The following is a 23,913-nucleotide window of genomic DNA, read 5'->3' as shown; positions in this document are numbered from 1 at the left end:
TTTAATAACCCCTTCTGTCCCAGGTGGGTGCCTTCCTTTTGTGTGTGGAGAGACTGGCTGTCTCCAAGGCGTGATTTCTGGGTTCTTCTGCGCACTCCTCTTGCTGATTTTGCTGATTCTGGGGATCTCTCCCCTGCTCCTAGGCTATCCTCCCTTGCAGTGTGGTCCCGCAGCAGCTGAAGATGTGATCTGGGTACCAGGAATGGAGGATGCAGCCTTCGCATGCTGTATCAAGAGAAGACGTAATAAACCACCCTTGAGCCAGGTTTTCAGTCTCTCACTCAAGAAAAGGCTTTTCAATATGTCCTCTGGTTAATTTAAAAATTTGATTAATGGATACAGCTTCTGTTTTATTCTTGGTGACCAGGCCAAAACTTTGCCTCCATGTGATACAGGATTTCTGGAAGCCGGATCCAAGTTTTCTTCAGAATTTACCTTGGGTCGAGATGGTCCTCTCTTCCTCCTAAGCTTGGTGAGTCTCCACACTTTACTGCAGAGAAGTAAATGGGAAAGAAGATCATATTCTCAGAAAAGCTCTCCAGGGAAATGTGAGACTAATTAAAATAAAATTCCAGCCCTTCTTCATTTTCTAATCTCTGGGGGCTCTTCCTCCTCGACACATACACCCAAGGTCATCCAATACTTTTTTCCTCCTTTATCCTTACAAGATAAGCATAAAGAGACGTACAGAGTAGCTTGATTCATCTGGCCTTGTAAATACACCCCACACACATGCACAAGCACATTGCTCACACAAATTGAGGTCAGTTCAGCTTTCATTGGAGAGATGCTGTCGTATAGGACTTCCATATAAGAAGCCCTTTGTTGAGTGTACGTCCCAGACTCTGCCCCTGAATGTGCTAATGGACAGACTTCCCTCTTCACACTGTTCCGCCATATGTTTAACTTGTGTACAGTGGAGCTGAACACATTTTACAACCAGGAAAAGATGGGCTCTTGAGAAAGTGAGCTTCCCTCAAATGAACTGGAAGGGACAGTACACGGAGGAGGGGTGGGACGCTGGCTCCTCTTCAGCCACACTCATTGCAGAATCCTTCATAATCCTTGGTGTTTCCTCCTTTTGAATTAGGTGCTTCCCGTGGAAGGGCCTTTACTTGGGTCTCGGGAACTCAAAAGATGTCTGTTTATTATTGAAATTGAATTTGCCCTCAACTTGTTGACTTTCAAGCTTAGTTTAGGAAGAAACAGTGGCTTGTTTTTTTGAAAAAAAGAAGAAGAAAAGAGGACAAAGCCAGATTTCTGGAGCAGAGGTGGAGGTGAGGGCGAAGTGGAGGAGATCCTGCAGGGAAAATGGAGATGTAGGATATCCTGTTGGGGGCAGGATCCATGAGACAGCCTGCAATGAGTCACTCTACTCAGCACTGCTTTACTCAGCTAAGGTACCTTCTGAAAAGCAAACCTCTGCTGTGTCCTACTGTGGATTGCATGTCCCAGACCCAAAGCATAAAAACACATTCTGAAGAAAAGACAATATGGGTGTGGAGTTCTCATCTTGCCAGTATTTTTTATTTGCCTGATTGTTGTAATTTTAAAATTTGTATCTTAAAGCGCAAACTAATAAGCATCTGTTCAGGGGGGGAGGGGGGCGGGGGGGGGAATTTTTTATAATTTATTACTATCACCCGATTCCTGCAACTGCTGGAGGCCAGAGATATCTAAAACCTACCTTCCTCTTGTTTTATCTTTAATGAACAAAAACAAAAGCCTTGTCACATAGACAGAGTAGCCAGTATTGTCCCTGTCTCTCAGATGAGAAAAAGTGAAGCTGAGTTGGGCCAGCCACTGTATCCACCCACCCACGAATTCAGTGGCACCAGCAGGTCTCCTTGTTTCTAATCCAGAGGCATTTTCAGTGGACTCTTCTCTTGCATTGTGTATAAAAACCTAACAAACCCCCTTTCATCATTTTGCATTCCAGGATCCTTCAAACAAAACATTAAAGTTGCACCATAGACGAAGGTTTGTTAAAAATATGAGAAACTCCTTAGAATTGTGGTAATCCCCTCATTCTTACAAGAATGAAAACAGGACATCAATACAGGGAACCTTTGCCCATGAATTCTCCTCTGAGTAAGAACCCCCCCCCCTTCCGGTGCCAATGGGCATCATTTTGTCAGCCAGACATCATCAATAACCTTACATGGAGTTCCCTCTGCCTTATTGAGGGAAAGATACAACATTAAAGGGGGAGAGAAATAAGGGAATTTCAGGTGAACATAGCAGGCAGGGCATCCTAAGGAGAAATGTTTACAGGAATTTATTATCAGGCTTCTAACTACTTTCACACATTCATTTAAATAATCACTTTAAAATGCTTACCTTATGTCAGATCTGTCACTATACCTTAACTGGATACCCATTTTGCTTACGTGTCACTCCTCTCACATCTCTGATCATGCTCAACCTATAAGGCTCAGCTCAAACCCCGCCTCTTCCAGGAAGCTATCTGAGATTTCTCCCATGCTTTTCACTTGTGTGCTCCCAGCCGGGACACCCGCAGAACAACACTGTTGTGTGTTGTCCTGACCTGTGTACATTCCTGTCCCCTAACAAATATCAGCTTTCTGAGAAAAGGGTCTCCATCTTACTTATCTCTGCATCGTGGAGATGGTCTCCCCTAGTCTGCACTTTGAAATAGGATTTAGGGCAAGAGCAAGCAGAGCTATCTTTGACTCATGTTAAGATTTAACCACCTTGGTTTAAATATATGGGAAACAGCCTTCCCTTCCTTGGCTATTGGTAATATTCAGCACTCACTGACCAGGAAAGATGCAGATGAGGGAGAGGCAAGTGGGGGGCCCCCTCTACGTAACATGGACACTCTCAGCACTGGAGACAAAATCAGACGGGTTAATTTGGGGTGAGTGGAATTATCCAAATAATTGTGTAGATCTGGCGTTTGCTGGGGAGTGTCACACTTTTTGATGAACTTATGTATTTAAAGCAATTTTCCCCACCTCTGTATCAAATATGCTTTAGAGACTTCGGGCTTGGCATTTCGTCCAGATAAAATGGGATAGAAATGGAGAGAGTTCGCATTTATTTTTCTAGAACTGCCAGCATCGAGGTACACAATGTTCCTTCTTAATACACTGACTTTCGCTATTTCCCCAGAGGAGAAGTTTGGAGTGTAGGAATTGTTACACGTTCCCTCCTTTATCTCTGTCCAGGTAGTTACAAGAGAGACAACACCTACCCCCACCAACACATGCAATGAATTTTACTATTGAAAACCAAGATTTTGCATGGGATTTGCAAATGCTAATAACTTTTGATGGAGAGATCTTTTTTAAAATCAGGAATTCAAGAATTCCCTTCCTTCCTTTTGATACCTGTGTTTTTATACAGGCCTTTCAGGGAAGCGCCTTAGAAATTTTCAGTCCTTTTAATGCAAAATTCCCCCAGAGCATGCAGAATGCACCGTGTCTGAGTCCACCGTCAGGCCAGAAGAACCTGTGCTTCGAGTGGCTTGGTAAATGCGTAGAGCTCAACAAGCTCACATAACTATTATTTTTTTCCTGTTGGGCACTTAAAAGAATCTTACCTAATAATATTCAAAATAACCCTTTCTTATCATTTCAAATATTTCATTTCAGTTCCGTAATATTTACTGTTTCTCTACCCAATTAGGAAAAAAATCTGCCTTGATTTTAAGAAGGAAAAGATCTTTAAAGTTTCTACTAAATATAAAATGATTGAAAAGTTTTTTCCTCTCAAACTGGCATTCAGAAAAATATACTTATATACTCATTTACTTCTGGTGTGAGTGCAGGGTTGCCGATTTTGCTCAAAGGAAAAGGTTTTTGAAACGATCACAAATCTATACGTGCGTGTTTCTAGAATTAATATGCTTGTATTCTCCGTCTTGGTGGGATTTCCTCCTAGGGGAATCCGCATTGGGAGAAGTACCCGTTTAGGGAGCATTTAAGGAAATTTTAACATGCAAACAAAAGCAGTATTACTGTTGTTATCCACTCCCTCCCCAAGAGGAAAAACAATTAATAATTTGCATATGCTCAGGACACAAATTAAAGACAAAGGGCCCTTCGCAGGCTGTGGTTACTACGAAGCTCTCAGCAAGCTGCAGACCCAACTCAGCACTGTTCTTGCTTCCAAATGAATAGCATTAAGCTAGATAAGTAAAAATAGTGGTTCTGGGCCCTCGGGCCCACTCCCATTGTAGAATTGTGTTTCCCCAATCAGAAACATCTCCCCATCTCTTCATGAGCTTCTGGGCAAAAAGAACGTATAGTTACAAGGGAAAAAAAATACGTATATACTTTGCCCTTTTTATTTTAATGGCCAAACATTGTAATGCTAGCTAAATAGAAATTCTTGTCTGTTAATAGGTTCCCTTAGTTTGTAATAAATAGGAATGCTAATAACTAAAATTTGGTATTTGGTATGCATTAGCTTTTGTGAGCTTTTCTTTACAGTCCTCATTGACATGCAATATGGCAAGCTTCCTTTGAAACATATTTATAAAATAACTACAGTATAATTAAACCAACAAAGCCATCTTTTAAGTAAGCTTAATAGCTCAGTTTTTTTTCACCTCGGTAAAAATTTATTTAAAAAAGAAAAATAGTTATGCCTCAGTCCCACTGTATATTTTATTCTGTGCATCTAATATTTCCTTTGCATCTGCAATCTATGCATATCTAATTCTTTTTGACAACTATGATTATTAATAAAGTGTTCAGGAAAGATATGCTTCAGAGCGTCTTCAACAAGAATAATGTTTTTTTGTTAATGGAAATTGTAACATATCTTGACAGATACAATATATAAGATGTGCTTTTTTCTTAATTGTTAATATTGCTGTGCTGAATACACAAGGAGCAGATCAACAGATATGGCAGGTAATAATCAGCGTGGATGCTATTTTATACAATGTAACTAAAAATATTTTAATGATATAAAAGCAATAGATAAATAAAAGCAATTATGTTTAATTTTGCTTTAGGCGTGCGAACAATTTTTGGTGGTGGTTGCTGCTGTGGCCTGTGCGTTTAATAGAGGAGGAAGCTCGGAGCCAGAGCGATCGGTACCGAGGCTGCTCTGCCTTCTTGCAGCCGAAGGGTCCTGCAAGCGCCCTTTCTCAGCTCTCAGCGGCTTCCACGTCCCAGGGGCGTAGGGCCCGGCTGCATGCTAATTCGCAATACACAGTAGCTCAAGTGCACCAAGTTTTCCTCAATTTTGCAAACGCTTCCTCTCTCCCCACGCCTCCGATTTAACACCACGCGATTTCTCAAAATGAAAAACTCAAAAGCCGCCGGACGGGAGAACTGGAGCGGGTTCTGGTTGCTTCTCTGCCGTCCGGACCCCTGCCCGCTCCACTCTGCCCCACGCGCCTCGCTCCCTTCCCTCCAAACTTCCTCTTCTCCGCCGAGGGGCTGCCAGGCCCCCAACCCACACCCCGCGCGGAGAATAAACACAGTTGACATCAGTGTTATAATCTTTATTTAAAACTGTTTCCAAGGTTACAAATTGCCGTGCCTCGTATGCAACAGGTTCCTCCGAAGCGGTATCATTACAGATTAACCGTAATGTGTAGGATTAGAATAAAAGCATAAGGGATTAGGTGAAAGGGGGGATGCTCGAGAAATAACGCCCGAGCGCATCTTGACTGCGAGTCATTAGTGGAAACCGCGTAGACGCTCGGTGCGCGGAGCCGGACTTCGCTCCTCCGCTCTCAGCCCCGGGGCGGTCGGCGCGGCGGCGGCGGAACGGCTAGCGCGGCCGGAGGGTGCCGGACGAGGCTTCCTGGGCGCCAGGGACCGGGGACGGGGCCCCGGGCTCGGGAAGGCGAGGAGCCAGGAGGCCGCAGAGGCGGAAGGGCGCGGGCAGGCCTATGGCCGGGCGAGCCCGGGGGCCGCGGCGAGCACCGCGCCCGGGACACGGGTCCATCGCCGCGCGAAGCGCCCGAATGCGGCGAAGGGGACAGCACGCCCACACGGGGGTCATCGGGCGTATCCGTGTTGCTGACCCTGCGTTGAAGGCCCAGGCCTGCTGGGGCCCCTCCCGGCGTCCTCGTCTAGCCCCACGCCGCCGCCCCGCTCCTGGCGACTGGGGCTGGGGCCGGGGCCCTCCGGCAGCCGGGTGAGCGGCGGCGCGGGCCGCCAGCGCCCTTTGGAGCCCGCCGAGGCCATGCGCCCCATGAGGCCACCTCCCCGGCCCGGCCAGCCCCTGGCCCAGGAGTCCAGAGAGGCTCCACAGCTCCCTCTGCCCTCCCTCCGCCTCCTGCGGGGCCAGGGCTCGCCGCGCCGGCCCCGAGGGCGGTTTGCGTGCCGAGGTGGAGGGCGCGGGGCCGGGAAAACAAACAGGGCGGGCGCGGAGGCTCGGGGTGGGCGCCGGCGGGGGCTGGGAGGAAGTGCGCGGAGCGGCAGGAGCGCCGAACAAAGCCCTCTCGGGAGCCCCGTTACCCCGCGGCGACCCGTGCCCAGCCTCGTTGCAGGCCGCGCCGCTTGACGCCAGGGCTCCCGGCCGCCGCCGCCGCCGCCCGCGCCCGGGCTCTCCTTGGGCATGGCAGGCCGAGCTCGCGGCCCGCCCCGAGGGCGCGAAGGACAGCTCGGCCGCCGCGAAGCCTCACCCGCCACCAAAGCCGAAAGAGCAAGGCTGGGGGGTGACTCATGGCTGATGTCCTCCGTCAGGAAAGGGGGTGACTCCCGGGCGCGCTGGAGCCACAGCTCCGCCAGCAGCCCCCCGAGGGACCCAGCGGGCTCCCAAGTGGACGGAAGTGGGCCACCAACTTCGTCGCGACTCCTGCTTCCAAGAGAAGGGCCCCGGCTGAGGAGGCGGCGGGAGGGGACTGTTGCAAACAGCTGTTCCTCATACATATTTCATTACACAATCAGATAATGCGTCCCACCACCTTCTCAATTATTCACAGATAAACATTTTCAAGACGTTTTGACATCTGTCTTAGTGCCTGCTATTAATTTAGTAATCACTGTAGTTAAAAATGTATGGGGTTTTTGCCGTCGGAGCACCTCCTCTCGGCGCGCGGGCCCAGTGTAAGGCTGGGCCTGGAAGCCTGGGCCCTCCGGGGGTGAAGGCACCTTTGGAGGTGAGACGGCCTCTCTAGCGCCTTGACACTGTTAATAGAAGGGATTAAAGGGGTATCTGGTTATTTTATTTTATTGTTGAAGGTGATGGTTGTCCCCTCCCCCACCCGCACACCCACCCCCCCGCCCCTCGCTTTCCCGCCCCAGCCCTGGACCGGACAACAAAGTTCAGCCCTTTGCCCCGGGCAGCGGAAATGGTTAGCTTCTATCTAGGCGGCGGGCGTCTGCTGAGGAAGACGCGGGCAACTCTAGTCGGCTCGTTTTGGGCCAAAAAAAAAAAAAGGAAAACACGCAATCACTAAGAATTCCTCACAACAAAAAAGCTAACACAGTGCGCCCGAATCAAGAGACTCACAAACCTTCCCGGTTTTGCCCTGAGCCCTGTGGCTCGGGCAGAGGTGACAAGGGCGTTTAGGAAACACGGAGGAAAAAAATTGCTCCAGTCACTGTACACTGGCGTTTGGGGCTATGAGACAACGAGCTGCTTTTCTGCTTGAGTGATAAATGTTGCAATGAGCTTAGCTATGGACACGCAGTCTTAGAAATCAGATGGAGTTTTAAGAATTAATTGGTAATAACAAACATCTCCAAATCTAAAATGCTGATTGTTATTTATTGTTTGGACAGGCTCTAAATAAACCACCCAAAGTGGAGAGAAATGGCCCCAAGGAAAGAGCTTCACTTTTTGTGCCCTGAATCTCAGCAACAGAGGATGGAAGTTACACTTCGGGTTTGGGAGTGACAGTCTCCTTATTTGTCTCTCTTGCTGTCACACCTCTTTGTGCATCAGCAGGTGGACTCTTAGGGAATAAGGAAAAAGAAACCTGGGGAAAGAAAAAGGTCTTGGAAGAAACTGCCCTTCTAAGGAAGATTAATCGAGTCTAAAGGGATTTTCGCTTTTTATTGTTCAAAACATCTACAAGAACAAACTCTTGCTAAAATTAAGGAATGAAGTGTATCTTTGGGGGAGGAAAAGGATACAGTGTTTGCCCCCAAGAGGAAGAAATTCTTCCCTCCTCACCCCCCACACCCCCTCCGTTTCTAGGGCATCTACATCTGCTCAGCCATGTTCTCCTGCCGTGTTTTCCGGATGGTTCATCTCTTCTTCACAAGACATACCTTCCTCTGCCCCTTGGAGGGTGATCATCCGACTTGCTGGCCCAGAAAGTCCTCTTTTTTTCTTTTTTTGTCTGAAAGAATCTTCCCAAACTTACCCTCTACTTTCAGAAAGAGAGTTGGGGAGGAGGCCAAGTGGAAGGGAGGGCACCATTGCATCCAGTGTGCCTGGCTCTTCTGCAGGAAAACCATCGTGGCTACTGTCTAGAAAGTTCCCTAGGTCTGGGCAGATAAACTGAGCTGAAAGTACAAACAAGCCTGTGCACTTGCTCAGGCCTTTCGGGAGAGCCACTCTGGGAATCTGTCTTTGCAAATCCCCAGCTTGGCCAGGATACTGAGCTCTGTCTGGGACCAGGGAGTACGGGGTAACAACTTCCCAATATCTCACAAAGAAAATTAGTTCAATAAACCAAATAATTCAGCTTGCTCTGGAGTGTTCTTTTGCAGGCTTATTTGCAATGCAGGGTAGTGTGATGGAAGCTAGGGCAGGCGGGTGTGCAGCTGAGCTAAGGTTCTTTCAACGGTTAAATTTGGGATAAAAGGAGCGAAATAAGAACCCGCCAGCTTCTTGAGCCCTGGTTAGAGCTGAACGTTCTCCTTAAGAATCAGGAATCCCCGGGCATTGAGTGAGGACATCTATGCTCTACACCCCACCCCCTTCAGAACACAATCTCCTAAACCAATAATAATAACTAAATCCCAGGCAAACTGAGTCTTTCCTGGATTGCCCTCTTCCGGGTGTCTCCAGGCCAGCTGAGAGGAGGGTGAATGGGTGGGCTTTGGGGTGGATGAGGTGCTCTTTCTAGTCTCCAGGACTTCACCTGAAACCTTTTACCCAGTCGCCTCAACAAAGTCTCCTTCGGGAGCCAACTTCCCTCTGGCAGGAAACTGTTGGCCTCCCAGCCTGCATCCTCCTTCGCCGCCCTCCCCGCCTGTGGCTTCCTGCACATCTGCTCGCGTGGCTGGGGTCACTCTGCGCGGGCACTGCCGCTTTCGTCTGCATCTGGACAACTGGGTACGCACCCGTCCATTCTAATAATTCTGTCTGTGGACACGTTTTTCCTCACTTCTGCTGTTAACGTTCCTCTAATTCTCCCGTGTGTATTCGGGTACGTTCCATGCACAGTCAGGAGACTCAGCTTAAGCCTGAGCTCGGACGTGCGCGACCTCCTGGGTCTGCATGGGGAGGAGGTATGCAAGTGCAAACTCGGGGCTATGGGTGGGGTGCGAGATCCTGGCCCCAAGGCCCTCTAGGCCGCTCTTACACCTTCATCTCCCCAACTTCTTCACCTTCCAGGAGGAGAGAGACTCTTCGACCTTCCAGCGCCTCGTTCCCTTTCAGAAGGGTCGAAACTGCCTCTGGTATTTCGCCTGGTGGATTTTGGCCAGGCCGAGCCAAAGAGGGAGCGGGATCGCGAGGTCACCTCGCGGATCGCGGCCGTATCCCCCACTCAGGCCACCAAACAGCCGGCCGAGTGCGCCCCGGGATCCTGGGGAAGGTCCGGGACTCGACAGTGAAGTCATGGCGCCTCCGGGCGAGGGATGTGCGCGTTTAGGGACGAAAGTCTCCTGCTTGGCCTCCCGGGAGCAGCTGTATTTGTAACTGGGAACTGGCCTGGGCCCGCCCCCTCGGCCCCTCCTCCCGCCCCTACTTCGGCGCGCAGAGCTCAGCCGGCTGTCGGAGTGAGGGTTCTGGCCCCGCACCCTGGGGCCACGCCATTCCGCAGACCTTTGGGAGTGACCTAGGGGCCTGGAACAGGAAGGAAGTGTACCAAGAAGGGTGGCCAGGGTCGTCCTGGGGCAGTCTTGCTATGTATCCCTCCTCCCGGAGTCGCAGTGTGGGCCGCGCGCGGTCTAGTCTCCGAGGCCCGCGGGAGCGCTGGCCTCCGGCGTGCGGGGATGGGGAAGGGGGCGTGCTCTTGCTGGCGTGCGACTGGAAGCGGTTCTCCGAGGGATCCTGCGGGGACTTGTGCGTTCCTGGAATCCTGTAGATGTTTCTCGTGAGTGTGAGAAAGATGCGAACCTGCAGCTAACTTTAGGTCAGTTTGTCCGTAAAAGGCCATCGTCAGTTCGTAGGTCGGTCGGTCTGTCTTTCCTGCGCGTTCGCACCAAGTGAGGCCACCTCTCCCCCACCCTCCATGCAGTTTCACAGGCCCAGTTAAAGGGCCAAAGCCCGGGGGTCCTGAGGCCTGGCGAGGTGAGACCCTTGTGCGTCCCCGTGTTGTGATCCTAAGCCCCAAGCTGCCCAGGTGCCACTCAGGGTCAAGCTCGAAAACTACGTGGGAAAGGGGAACTGAGAGGGCTACCCCCATCCAGTGCAGGGTGAAGTTCCAAGCTTGGCGCACTGGACCTACAGACCTGGCATCTCACTACCGACCCAGTTGGGGATCAGGATTGGCGGCGGCTGGGGAGGGAGGAATGGTGGAGTTGGGTTGGTACGTGATGGAGGTGGAAATAGAAAGAGGGGGAAAAAAGAAACGAGTGGGTGGGGATGGTGAGTGAGGATGTGGGGTGGGGATGGAGCTGGGCAGCCTCGCATAACGCCGGCTTTTCGCCCTGCTTTGGGGAGGTGGGTCAGGCTGCGCCGTTACTACCCCCCCACACAACGGAAAATAAAGCTAATGATGTAGTAATTTAGGAGGGGGTGAGGGGCTGGGCGAGAGGAGGGAGGGCGGATGGGGAACGTGCGCCCCAAGAGCGAAGGCAAACAGCTGTGGAGGCGCTGCCCGGCTCAGGCTTCCCAACAGGTTAGCTAGACGGGGATCCACCCGGCATTTCGCAGGAAAAGGGAGGGGGGAGAGACTGAGCGTGAGGGGGAGAGAACCTCACAAGAGGACAGAGGGAGGGAGGGAGAGATAGGAGCAAGAGCGCGCGCCGCGCTGTTTAAAAGGAGACACTTACACTTCCCTAATGAATATTTATCCGCCGCTGCTTCCTGCTCCCGGCTTCCCTTACCTTTCTGCAGGTAAGATCCTCCCTGTGCCCCAGCTCTGGGGGCCCTCCCAGCTCCCCTAGTCATTCTCAGGGCACCGGTGGCCGGGCGGTAGGGCTCTCAGCGGCCGGGGAGCGAGGGAGTAGGAGGGCGGCTCCGCTCCCGTCTCTGCTTGGGCGCGGGGGCTTGTGACCCTGCACTGCCAAGGACGGCGTGCGTGGGCTACCTGTGTGGAGTGTGAGTGCGAGTGTAAGAGAGTGTGTGTGTGAGAGAGGGGATGTGCGCCCGCGAGCGCGCGCGCCTCTGCTTCCCGCGCGCTCTGAGGACATTTTCCGACTTTTCATTCGGACGCCCCGATTTCCTCCCTTTGCCGTTCTCTGCTTCCCGCTCCTCCCTTCTCTGGCCTTTTCCACCTCCCTCACTCTATCCCCACCCTATCCCCACCACCCCGGCTGCTGAGACGCTCTTCTGCAGGCTATTATACAGCTGGTGCGGGCTTCCCCGGTAGGATCCGGGTCTCCGATAAGAAAGGGTGTATAGTTGAGTTTCTGCCGTAAAACCCTACACAAAGGCTACCTGTCCACAGGGTCTTCCGCCCCCTTTCTGCCGCCTGCACTCTTGAGGTGCTGCGGCGCGCTCCCCACCCCCCCCACCCCCCCACCCCCCGTGCCTCCTCCTACACCTTGGGGCACCGGCACAACCGAGCTAAGAATGGTAGGACCCGGGGCTACTGGGTGGAGCTTAGCGGGGGCCGCCTGCCAGCCTTCCTGGGCTGGAATTGGGAGCCCGAGGACCCCCAGGGAGAGGGGGTCCTCTCACCGCTCAGCGCCGCTCACCCCCCAACTGCCTCCTCCCGCCTTCACCCGCGGAAGGAGCACAAGGAATTTGGAGCTGCCAGGGGGGAAACTGGGAGGGGAAAGGGAATGCGGCTGGGGAGGGGCTGACGATATAATCAGAACTCTTAAATGGACCTACCTCGCCACCTGTTGAGAAGCCATTTGGGGTCGGCTGGCTCCGGAGCTGTGCGAGGTGGACACACAAAACCGAAAGCCGAAGTTGGAAAAAGAAATTCCTGCTCTGGCCGTGCTCCTTGCGGCCCGTCCGGCTCGCAGCTCTGCTTTAGGGTCAGGTCACTGTAGAGCCACGAGCAACTGTGCCAGGTCCCCCGCCACCCCAGTGCCCCTCTCATCCCACGCCACCTGGGCCCCAAGGCCGCAGGCTCAGAGCGCGGAGACTAGGCGCTCAGGGTCCGGCACCAGCAGTTCGGCTTAAGCCGGGGCAGGCTTTCTAAGCCCTGCTCAGAAGTCAAGAGCAGCAGCGCTGCCGCCTCCGCGCGGCCTTTCATGACGCCGTCGCTACTTATTCTTGTGCCTCGGCCTCTCTGGTCGCCCCCGGACAAAGCCCCCGGAGCCCGGCCGCTCCCTTCCTGGTAATTCCCCTTCGGGGTCAGCGTGCTACCAGCACCGGGCCCAGCGCTTCTCCTGCCAGCCGTGTGGCTCTTAAAGAGCAGCACCCCCCCTCCGCCCTGCGCGCTCCCCCGACCCCCGCCTCCCCGCCCCTCTCCTCTGGATCTAGCCCCCCACCCCGACGCCTCAGGTCCGTGCTGCCCCGACCGACGCCGGCGGACTCCGAGCCCCCTCCCCTCGCCTCCTCCCCCGAGCAGTTGGTGGGCTTGGCCTTGGGGCCACTGAGCTGAGTTTCACCCTCCGCCTCGGGTCCCCTTTCTCTCCAGCAGCGTCCACCCCTCGCTTCCCCGGTCGTACGTACCTTTGCCCTTCGGATGGATCAAGGAGGTGGCACCGTCTTGCCCAGCGCAGAGATGATCCCTAGAGTTCGTCAGTTTCAGCTCAAATTAGGGGGTCTTAGGATGGTAAATGGGGTGGGGCATGCCAGTCGACCTGGAGGAGAGAAAGAGAAGAGGAGCAGACCAGATAGACTTAAAAAGCTCTGCTATCTCAGGGCCTACCTGGCCTTTGACAGAAGGTGAGGGCTGTTTGTGTGCCACTCATTCCTGGAGGCGGTGGCCCAGGAACGGGGTCTTGAGGTTACCAATCTGGCCAGCTTGCTGTGTATCTGATGGGTTGTGGGCATTTGGATGGGGGCACCTCCAGAAGGCCCAGAGTGTGGATCTGAGAGCAGCCTGCTTCCCAAACCTAGTGCATTAATCCCCCCAAAAGTAACCCTTAAAAGCCCAAGAGCTGAGTAAGGAGGGACCTAGAGTGACAACTGTCCAGGGAAAAAGGCATCGGAAGAGAGAGAGGACAGAGGGAGAAGGAAGTTGACACCTCTTTGAGAGGACTGAAGCGCGGCTTCTAATAGCGTTCCTTATATTTGCTGGCCAACCATGTCACCTGCCCCATGGAGAAAAGGGGAAGTAGATGGTAGCTTTGGTCCTCCTTCCTTCCAAAGCACTCCCTCTCCTCCTCTCCCTCAGGCCTGTTTTAGTCCCACTCTCACCCTAGCAACCAGTTGGTCCTGGACCAGGTGGCCCTGCTGAGAGTGCTTCCTTCTGAGGACTGGAAGCATGATTAAAGACAGACTGAGAGATGGGGGAGGCGCGGGATGGACGAGGTAGGCTGTGATACCTTGCCTTCCCTAGCGCCAACTGTCATCACGTTTGACTAGCTGGGGGGTCTGTGGTTGGTGGGGTAATCATGGTTTGAGGAGCTGAGCATGCCCACCCCTTCTCAAATCCAAGCCCTAGCACGACAGCTCTGGCTGCATGGAGGCGGGTGGAAAGCTGACCCTCCCCTGGGCATCTGCCCTCTGCCACCCCAACATTAGTGCAAATGCCTCTTTAAGGAACTGGGGTGACTGACTGGAAATTGGCCCTCTTGGGAGAGGTTGGCAGTGCCCTCCCTGGGCTAGAATCTGCGGCGGCAAAACCTGTTTGGCTCACATCCCACGAGTCTCCCACCTCTCTGCCTTGGCGCTGGGTCACCACTGCCGGCTAGGCCCAGTTTGTGCTCACTCTCCTGGGCCTGGCAGTAGGAGGTGGGGTGGCCCAAGACAGAGCCAGATCTCTTGTTTGAGGATGTGGGGGGCGGAGGGGCCTTCAGCGGGTGGTGGGGCTCATTAGGCAGAGCGGGGTGCGGAGAGGTGCCCGCCGCCGGCCACGGAGGCCGCCTTTGAGCAGTCGGGGCGGCTTCATTAAGCGGCGCTAACAAGGCATACAAATGCCGGGCCCAGCAGCTTTCTTGCAATGCCGGGGCCTTAGCAGGGCGCCCGGCTAATGAGGGTCACTCAAAGGGGCTGATCAAATATTCAAATTTCCCCGCACGCCGGGAACTTTTATGTGCGGAGAAAGTTGAGGCAACTGAGCTGTGTTTACTGTCCCGGGCGACAATTGCTCAGAGCGCGGGTCCCCGGAGGCTAAGGCGGGGGGCGGGGGCGCGGGGAGGGAGAAGTTGTTGTTGTTGTTGTTGTTTTTCATTCAAAGAAAGTAATCGGGGTCCTTGAAGGGCTTCGCGGCCTCCCCGCCTGCGTGCTGCGCTCCCCTGCGCCCTCTTCGGCCGCCCGCGACAAGGACCTCAGTTTGCAGCTTTCGGGGAGGCCCAGACCGCGGGCTACCCGGCCAGCCTCCGCCTCCCGACATCCTGGGGGCCGGAAGGGGCGTTGCCCCCCAGGACATACCGGCCGTACCCAGCAGCTGCCCCAGCCCTCAAGTCCTCCTCCTCAGAGGCTTGTGGGACCCTTTGACTTTCCTGTTAACCCGAAACAAGGAGAGAGTGGGAGTCTCTCAGGCACCTCTGCTGGTGGAGTTGAGACGGCTGAGGTTGGGACTGACATTTGTCCTGGTACCAGACGGACACTCTGCAGCCCAAACGCCCTTTCTCCCCGCACACCTGTACACTGTACTTCCTGTGGCCTGGGCCGTGATCCAAGCAGGGACGATGATGGCAATTTTGTGATCTTGGCCTATAGCGGCGCCGTGTCCCAGATCCTGGAGTCTGAGCTGTCAGAGGCTTCGGGAGACCTAGAGGCCCCGTGGGATGACCTATCTATCCCAATGTCCCCACTCTGGGAGACCCAAGATGCAGTCGCTCCCTGCGCGCCACCCCCTCCAGGCATCCCCCAGGCTCACCTCCCAGCCCTCGAGCTGCCTAACGCCTCGGGGCCCCTAGAGCAGCGGGGGAGGCGGCCTGGGCCCCAGAACCCGAGGTCCTTCTGCCCCTACTCTCCTCCCCAACGCCTAGAGCCTGGGAATTTGGGAGGGCACGCTCTGGGGCTCCACAGCCTCCCTCCCCACCACATGCACGGTCAGTAGTCCTAGACAGAGACCCTGCAGAGTCTGCGCTCCCAGCTCCGCCCGGAGCCAGCACAGCCATCCACGCCGAGGACCGGCCGCCCCGCCTCCCTCCCCAGCTCTCGGGACTCTCAACTTACGGGCTCCTGGCGGCGGGCTTGGTGCTTCGGGCCAGAATGGAGAGGCCCTGGCGGCAACGGGGCAGCGAGGTGGGCTGCGTGGACCGCGCGGAGCTCGGCTCTGCGGGGAGGCTCTGACAGCCCGGGGCTGCCTGCCCGCCCCGCCGCGCCCAGCCGGTCCCGGCGCACAAAGCTGCCCGCCTGGCCGCCTCCCTCTGCCGGGTTTTGCACTCCCAAGCCGCGGCCGCCACCCGGGCAGGCGGGGTGCGGCGGGTGGGCAGAGGTGTCGCCGAGCTGAGTCTCAACCCCACTTGCCTCAATGCTTCTTGAGTGGCGATGGTTTTCGATTTCAGCGCTTTCGGCAGAGCCTGCGGCACCTGCCCAGCCTCCCTCCCTCCTGGCCCGGCAGCGGCGGGGAGAGGCCAGGTCGCCCCCACTCGGAGGAGGGGATTGCGGGCATGGGGAGGGGACTGACTGGCTTCACCCGCCCGCCCGGCGCCTGGGTCCTCGGCTCCAGGGGATGCAGTTTCGGGGTCACGAGCTGCTTTCAAAAAGTTTAACACAATATTCGGAAACCCACCCGTAGGAATTCTCCCCCCACACGCGGCACAATACCCACTCCCCTACCTTTTTTCATTCCTTCCTCCCCCCGCTTCCTCCTCCTGCCCCTTCCCCCTCCCACCCCTCAGCCTATAATCCTTCCCCTACGAGAGAAAGGGATCGGGAAGAAAAGATGAAGTGTGTTTTTGTGTCCCAACCTTAGGGCTCTTTCTGGGCCCGCAGTGAGCGACCGCCCAGAGCTTCGCAGCTGAGCAGCCAAGGACTCCCGGCCGGGAGAAGATACAAGGAGGGGAGAGATCCCCCCCAAGTGGGGCTTGCCGGATCTTCCCCTTGGGCGAATATTTCCCTGCCTCCGTCAGCGGGTTTAGGACGGGCGACCCTCGGCTGCCTCCGGCTGAGTGGGCCGGGATGGGCCCCTCGCCCAGCCCGGAGCCTCCCCGCCGCTGTGGAAGCTCCACCGCAGCTTGCAGTTCCCGGGCCCGGGAGGCTGGGCGCTGTTGGAGTCGAGGCCTAAGCTGGGCCAGAGCTCGGGGTTAGGGGCTGCGGCGCTCGCAGCCCCAGTCACGTTAGGTTTCCCATTTAAATTCTCTCTCAACGTCTCTTTCTCTCTTCCCTCATTGAGATCTCCAAAGTGGTATGGACTCGGCGCCTCGCCCCCAGATCTGCATCGGAATGTAGAATAGATCTTTAAAAAAAAAAAAAGTTTTGAATTCCTCAATGATTTTTCTTCTGGAAAGGCAGCTTAGGATAATTATTTCAGCTTTATTGAGGGCAGATTAGTTGAAGTCTGGACGCTGGGTTTCAATACGCGTTGTACACGGACCGACAATGTGGGCATTGTTGGCTACTGTGTGTGAACTCATTCAAAATATACACTTTTTAACACCAAACCGAGTCCTGTCTAAATATACACAGTGCTCAGGGGAAAGACGTCTCTGACCCCGACAAATCTACGTAAATCACACTTCCATAGTTACACAGAGGCCTCACAAAGGGAGGCCCAGCTCAAGACGCTGATTACATCTTCTTAAAAGCAACATACCTTAGAATACATACCCGTGCCAGGCCTGGGGGCTGCAGTGGCCTGAGGCAGGGAGGGCCCTCTCCATTTTGTAGGCCTTTGGGGGTCAGTTTTAGGCTTGTGATGTCACTTTCCTTAGAGAAATTGGTTTATTATTTTTTCTTTGTAATATGAGCAAACAAGCAATTTTCAGGCCTATTTGCCTCTTTGGGGCGGCCTCCAAGGTTTGAGTGACCTTCTGGGACTGATAGGCAGGCCCAGAGCTCCTCAGAGGGGTGGGGGTAGTGGGCACCTGGGGGAGTGGGGTGCTCCAGAGGGTTCCCAGGCTTCTGGGCTCTGGAACATCCTCCTCAGCTCCTGGGGGAGGCAGCTGAAGTCTGAGGGGAAACAAAGAGGTGGGTTGTTTTTTAAGATGGAAAGAAGTGTACTGTTATTTCTATTGCTATTTTAAAATAAAGGGCAATAGGGGAAATCGAGGCTTCTTGACTAGGGGCAGGGTAAAGAGGAGCTGGATCCAATGCAGAGGAAGTTGGGGTAAATGTGGCCAACGATGGGGCAGGCCAGAGGGGCTTTCAGCACCCTCAGTCCTGAATTCGGGCTCCCAGGCGCCAGATGACCCCCGAAATCCGGGATCCCGGACGCAGCATCCCGCAGGGCCAGGGTCGGCGCGCGGTGGGCCCCATGATCTCATCTCTCCTTTCTTCCTCGCCACTATTAGTGCTCACATAGGCAGAAAGAGGAGGCCCGACGTGCACACCATGTGCAAACCGTTCCAGCTCGGCTGGCCCTCGGCCTCTCCTTGCAGGCTGGCCATTGGCCTCCATGCGGAGTGGGGAGCCTCTCATCTCCCAACAAAACCCCCCGTTTAATTGCTCATCCCATTTAATAACTCTATGCCCTTGGCTTTTTGAATTTCTGGAACAACTTATTTGGGGAAGAGGGAAGAAGGGAGCTCAGAGACTTCGAGAAAAGCAGAGAGAGAGAGAAGAGGGAGAAGTGGCGAGATTAAGAGTTGCAAAGATTTTTAAAAAATTCTCTTTCTCCCCCTTCTCTCCCTTTCCCTCCTCTCCCCCTCCCCCCCCCCCCCCCCCCCCACTCTGGCTAAGTGGTAAAACCGTCCTTACGTTCTCGGTATTGATTGGCAGGGCTGACAGTGATTGGCAGCGGTTGCCATGGCAACGCCACAACGACACACCGCAGACCAATAGAAAAGCGAAACAAAATGTTTCAATGCTGCACTCACTGTGGATTTAGGGGAGATATTATGAGGCTGTTGTCATTAGGGCGATTGCTGTGGAATCGCTGAATCTTGACTCGGCGGTGGTTGGCTCTCGCTTTCCTCTCTCTCTCCCTCTCCCTCTGTCTCGGGTTCTCTCTCTGCGCGCGCGCACCGGGCCGCTCTTCTTCCTCCCTCTCTATGTGGCTGCGCGGGTGTGTGTGTGTGTGGATGTGTGTGGGGTGTGGGTGTCCCTTACGCCCTTCCTCCTCCCCCTCCTCCTCCTTCTACTCCCCCCTCCTTTCCTTCTCCTCCTCCCCCCTCTCCTCTCCCTCCTCCTGGTCCTCATCGCCCCTCTCCTCCTCTTCCTCCCCTCTCTCTTCCTCTCCCTGAATTTTCTCCTCTCCTCTCAGGTCAGTCCATGGTATTCCGCTCCCCCCTAGACCTCTATTCCTCCCACTTCTTGTTGCCAAACTTCGCTGATTCTCACCACCGCTCCCTACTTCTGGCGAGTAGCGGCGGCGGGAACCGTGCGGGAGGCGGCGGCGGCGCGGGAGGCAGCGGCGGCGGCGGCGGGAACTGTGCGGGAGGCGGCGGTGCTGGCGGAGCAGGCGGCGGCGGCAGCGGCGGCGGCTCCAGGGCCCCCCCGGAAGAGTTGTCCATGTTCCAGCTGCCCACCCTCAACTTCTCGCCGGAGCAGGTGGCCAGCGTCTGCGAGACGCTGGAGGAGACGGGCGACATCGAGCGGCTGGGCCGCTTCCTCTGGTCGCTGCCCGTGGCCCCCGGGGCGTGCGAGGCCATCAACAAGCACGAGTCGATCCTGCGCGCTCGCGCCGTGGTCGCCTTCCACACAGGCAACTTCCGCGACCTCTACCACATCCTGGAGAACCACAAGTTCACCAAGGAGTCTCACGGCAAGCTGCAGGCCATGTGGCTCGAGGCGCACTACCAGGAGGCCGAGAAGCTGCGCGGCCGCCCGCTCGGCCCGGTGGACAAGTACCGCGTGCGCAAGAAGTTCCCGCTGCCGCGCACCATCTGGGACGGCGAGCAGAAGACGCATTGCTTCAAGGAGCGGACTCGGAGCCTGCTGCGGGAGTGGTACCTGCAGGACCCCTACCCCAACCCCAGCAAGAAACGAGAACTGGCGCAGGCCACCGGCCTCACTCCTACACAAGTAGGCAACTGGTTTAAGAACCGGAGGCAGCGCGACCGCGCCGCGGCAGCCAAGAACAGGTCAGTGGCGGGGCCCGCGGCCTGGCTACCGTCCCCGGGGCCAGGGGCTGAGAGAGGGGTTGAAATGGGGGCAGCCGGGGCAGAGCTCGAGCGGCTACCGGCTGCCGAGCACACGAGAAGACACGACCCCCCGGCCAGTTGGAGAAAGTTTTGGCTTGCCCAAGCGCGCAGAATGAGGGGCGGGCTGTGGGTTTACTGATTGCTTTGCCCGAGAAGGGCTTTCATCAGGTTGAAGAGTGTGTGTGTAAGGTCCTGAGTGCTCACAGCCCCTGGTTCCGGCCCCTGGGAGCCTTAGCGCTGGGCAGCATCCGCACCGCCTCCTCATCCCGGTCCCCAGCTCGGCGCTCCTCTGGAGCTTACAGATAGGGAAGGAAGGAAAGCCGCTCTTGCCATCTGGTTCTTATTTCCATGCACTGCAAAAACCTGGGGAGGAATCCACGGACGTCAGGGAGAGGAAGCTGAACCTGGGTCCCTGCCACAAAGGGAAAAAAGTCGGTGGCCACCTGCAGTGGGCCTCCTTCCCTCAGCATTGCCAGTCGCCTGATTGGGAACAGGAGAGCCAGACTGGGCGGGGAGAGGCCTTGTGTGTGTGTGTGTGTGTGTGTGTGTGTGTGTATGTATGTGTGCACACGTGCTAGCCCTCCTGCCCTAGTCAAGGAGTATCCCCTTGGTCCACTAAATTGGGAAGCCAGCAGGAGCAGCCTTGCTGCCACCAAGTTGGCCACAAAGTCACAAAGTTGTACTGGGCTTGACTGGTCAGCCGACTTGGGCCTGGGGGAAATAGAGAAAAGAACTAGAGGGGAAGAGGGGGAAAGGGGAAAGGAGTGCGGAGGGAAGGAGGAAGAGAGGCAGTTGGGTGAAAGCCCTGATCTCCAGCCTGTATCTCTACCAGCCCGGGATGGCGCTGGGCCTGATGTACGGGAGGGAGCTGGGCCTCAGCTGCTGACAGCTGCGGGGGGCCTGGAGGCTGGGTGTGAGTTCCTGCAGTGAGTGAGTGTGTCCAGGTTTAAATGCCCAGGTCTGAGCCCTTGGCCCTCTCACCCTTGCCTGTGGTGCCAACTTTTCGCTGGATGGGGGACGCGCCCAGGGCCAGGGGAAGGCCTCCTTAAGGGGAGAACTCACAGAAACTACGTTAAGGCAGCCGCAGCCTGGCCCGGGAAAGGGGTAGCGGGAGACTGCTTTGCACTCTCCTCCTGCCTTCTCTTCCTCCCTTTCCCCCACTGTCCAACTCCCATCTTCGCTGTTTCCTCTTTCCCCCGCTCCTGCACTCTGCACAGGGATCCAGAGAGCAGAGCCAGCGGGTCCGACCCGGGAGAGGTGGCGGGTGAGCAACCCGCAGCTCTTGTGGGTGTTTGTGGGAGCTGGAGGAGGAGGCACTGCGGGGACCCGACCGCTCTTGGGGCGCCGGCTCAGTCTGAAGAGTCCCAGGGACTGGGGAGAAACAAGCACTCTCCCTCCCGGGTTTTTGCTTCGGGGCTCGGCGTCCACAGCTACGTGAGCCCAGGCCTCCCCAGGCGGCCGGCCTCCGGTTCTGCCTCCTCTCCTCCGAGGCCGGCCCGATCTGGGAAGCCTTGGGACACTCGGCAGAACCCCGAGGAGGGGAGACGAGAGCCCAGGCCCGCGCTGGGGAGGCTGTGCGGCGTTCGAGAGCAGCCAGGTGCCTGGAGGAAGGGATGAGCTCAGAGAGCGGAGTCGGGGGCGGTGGCGAAGGGCGCGGGGTGGGGAAGGCCCGGGAGCACGGGCGGCGGCAGGCCTCGCTCCCGGCGGCGCGGGCGCGGGAGGCGGCTTCGCTGAGCAGGGTGGCGGGGCCGCTGTGTCAGGGCGGGCGCCGCTCTCTCTCTCCCGCAGGCTCCAGCACCAGGCCATCGGACCCAGCGGCATGCGCTCGCTGGCCGAGCCCGGCTGCCCCACGCACGGCTCGGCAGAGTCGCCGTCCACGGCGGCCAGCCCCACCACCAGCGTGTCCAGCCTGACGGAGCGCGCGGACACCGGCACCTCCATCCTCTCGGTAACCTCCAGCGACTCGGAATGTGATGTATGATAGCCAAGGCCGCCCTCCACCCCTCCTCCTCCTCCTCCTCCTCCTTCCCCTCCTCCTCACCCTCCTCCTCTTCCTCCTCCACCCCCAGAACAAACCGAAATCAGGATACACAATCATACATACACACAAGTACACTCACGCTCCCACCCCAGCCAAAAATCTATAAAAACCGAGAAAAATAAATTAAACGTAAACCATCAACAACCCCCAACCACCATCTACCACCATGGCCACCCCAAAGGACCGCGACGCCAACAGACAGTCACAAACGCTGATGTCGCGGGCAGAGAACATAAAAGAGGTGACAATTGTATACTTTCTAGGACAAACACGGCTTCTCCTTTCGGTTCCCACGGACCCGGCACCCCACCTGCATGACGATTTATTTGTATCTGGGAAAATATTCTCTCTAGTTTAAAACGATTTAAAAAGAGTCGACTATACAAAAACCGACCACCACCACGACGACAAGACGACAAAAGCAAAACAGACAAAAAGAGAAAAAAAATAAAACCGCCATCTCCGTTCTCGGAATTTGTTTAAAAACAAAACAAAACAAGAACTCGAGAGGGAAATAGCAAATGTTTCTGCCTTTTGTTGCTCTCTGTTTTTTCCTCTCTCGCTCTTTCTTTCTCTCTGTTTTGAAGTCCAAGTATTGGTCAAACAAGATGCAATCTTCTGTTTTTTTGTTCAGCAGACAATCATTTTCTTCGTAAGCACCTTTTTCTCTCCACTCTGTCACTGCCTGTGTGGGTACTGGTTATAAATGTGGAAAAAGAATAGTTATGACTGTAACAGATTTTTATTTTTATTTCAAAATTTTATATGAATTATGTATATCTTAATGATCGGTCATTTTCCCAGTTTGTAATATATGTGTAGAAATTGCCTGTATATGATATTGCTTTTCTCCTCTCCCTTTCTCTTTCTTTCTCTCTTCTCCCTTCTTTTTCCTCCCTCCCCGCTCACCTGTCTCTTTCCTTTTCGGGGTTCCCCTCCCACTCAGTGTTCCTGGCGTCAACTTGGCAGTCAAGGCGTGGCGTAGCGGGCTGGGTTAGGACGAGGGACCCCGTCGCTAGCGAAAGCGGAGAGTGAGACCGTAGTATTCTTATGCAAAAGCTATTTCAAGTATTTCTTAGCTGCTTTGGAGATATCGCTCACTCCCCGTAGGGCGCTTTTACTGTTATCTTAACTGCGTGTTTATCTATATGTAAAAACTTTCTAAAGCAAATACAGTATTCTCCATTTTCTTATCACTCCCGCAGACTGGTGTTTTCGTCCGCCCCTGTGCCGCAGCCCCGGGGTGCAGCGGCCCGGCCTTCGCTTCCACTCTTGCTACGCGGCCCGAGCGGGGGCAGAATTTGGAGGCTGGGCTCTGAGTTTTCTCCTGTGGGGGGGAGGGGAGGTGGGAAGACGGGAACAGGCCCTTCGGAAAAGAACCAAAGCCAAATCCTGAGCGAAAAGGCAGAGAGGGCGCCGGGGGAGGGGGCTATGGTCGGTTTCTGCAGCGCGAGATGCCAGGCCGAGATCCCTAGGAATTGTAGCCTCCCACAGCCCAAGTGGGTCTTTGGGGTGTGTTTGGCGTCTTTCGGTTGCTGCTTTTTTTTTTTTTTTTTAAAGGGGAAACACACAATGTCGCCAAACCCAAGTACCCATCCAGAGCGCAGCTGCCAGGTTTTGTCTTCTTTTTGGGGGGTGGGGGGACAACTGTAGCTGGGGTGGGGAAGGTAGAGACAGGGAGGGAGGAGGTAGTTTGAGGAGTTTAGGGCCTAGAATCAGGATGGACCCCCTCCTCACCACCCTTGTGCGCAGCTGTGCGACCGTATGACTTGCCTTATGGCTCTCATCTGTCTCCTTGAAATTTCTCCCCGTCTTTTGGGATCAACTGGAGTCTCTCGAGCCCCTAAGACATTTCAGAGTTAGTTTACACTTTAAAATGAAAACCAAAAAATCACCGCCTTTTGCTAACCAGGTTCCCACTGGCCCCCGGCCTCCCCGCCCCGAGCGGCCCCGCACTGTTCCCTGGGATGGCGTGGCTGGCGGCGCCTCCACAGCTCTGGGCCAGGCGGGCTCGCCCCCGAGGAGGAGCCAAAGAGGTAATTTCAGAAAACTTGCCTTCACTTGAAAGTCCAATTTCCAAAGCGAGGAGGATTAGGGAGAAACGTGCCTGGAATTTCGCGCCCGTTTCCAAACTAATTTTGACTTCCGATTTCCTTTTGTCCCCATCCGCGGCAGCACATGGGGTTTAACTGGGCAGAAAGGCGGCCAGGCTCCCGCGTGCTCTTGGCGCGCAAGTGGGGCCTTGTGCGCCCACGGAGCGCGCTTGCGTGAAAGGAAAGA

General features: G+C 55.3%; 1 protein-coding gene and 1 long non-coding RNA gene across 3 annotated transcripts; one reads left to right on the top strand and one right to left on the bottom strand.

Moving 5' to 3' along the window:
* Nucleotides 1-7,975: 7,975 nt before the first annotated feature.
* On the bottom strand, nt 7,976-16,010 carry LOC106781745 (uncharacterized). Of its 2 annotated transcripts, XR_011426462.1 has the most exons (5): nt 15,523-15,905; nt 12,904-13,034; nt 12,112-12,156; nt 11,160-11,362; nt 7,976-10,189 (listed from the first exon to the last, which is right to left on the bottom strand). It is a non-coding gene; the product is annotated as an uncharacterized lncRNA (long non-coding RNA). The 2 variants fall into 2 exon arrangements; XR_002800183.2 differs by lacking the exon at nt 11,160-11,362 and having other exon boundaries at nt 15,523-16,010.
* Nucleotides 11,053-22,829, top strand: SIX3 (SIX homeobox 3). The gene is made up of 3 exons (XM_023619147.2): nt 11,053-11,169; nt 18,713-19,532; nt 21,381-22,829. The coding sequence occupies exons 1-3, from the start codon at nt 11,115-11,117 to the stop codon at nt 21,571-21,573; spliced, it is 1,068 nt and encodes a 355-aa protein (XP_023474915.2). The 5' UTR covers nt 11,053-11,114; the 3' UTR covers nt 21,574-22,829.
* The last annotated feature ends 1,084 nt before the right edge of the window (nt 22,830-23,913 follow it).

This window comes from Equus caballus, chromosome 15 (assembly GCF_041296265.1).
Source record: "Equus caballus isolate H_3958 breed thoroughbred chromosome 15, TB-T2T, whole genome shotgun sequence".
Taxonomy (NCBI): domain Eukaryota; kingdom Metazoa; phylum Chordata; class Mammalia; order Perissodactyla; family Equidae; genus Equus; species Equus caballus.
Note: the sequence above shows the minus strand (reverse complement) of the source record. Positions and strands in the feature narration are given on the sequence as shown.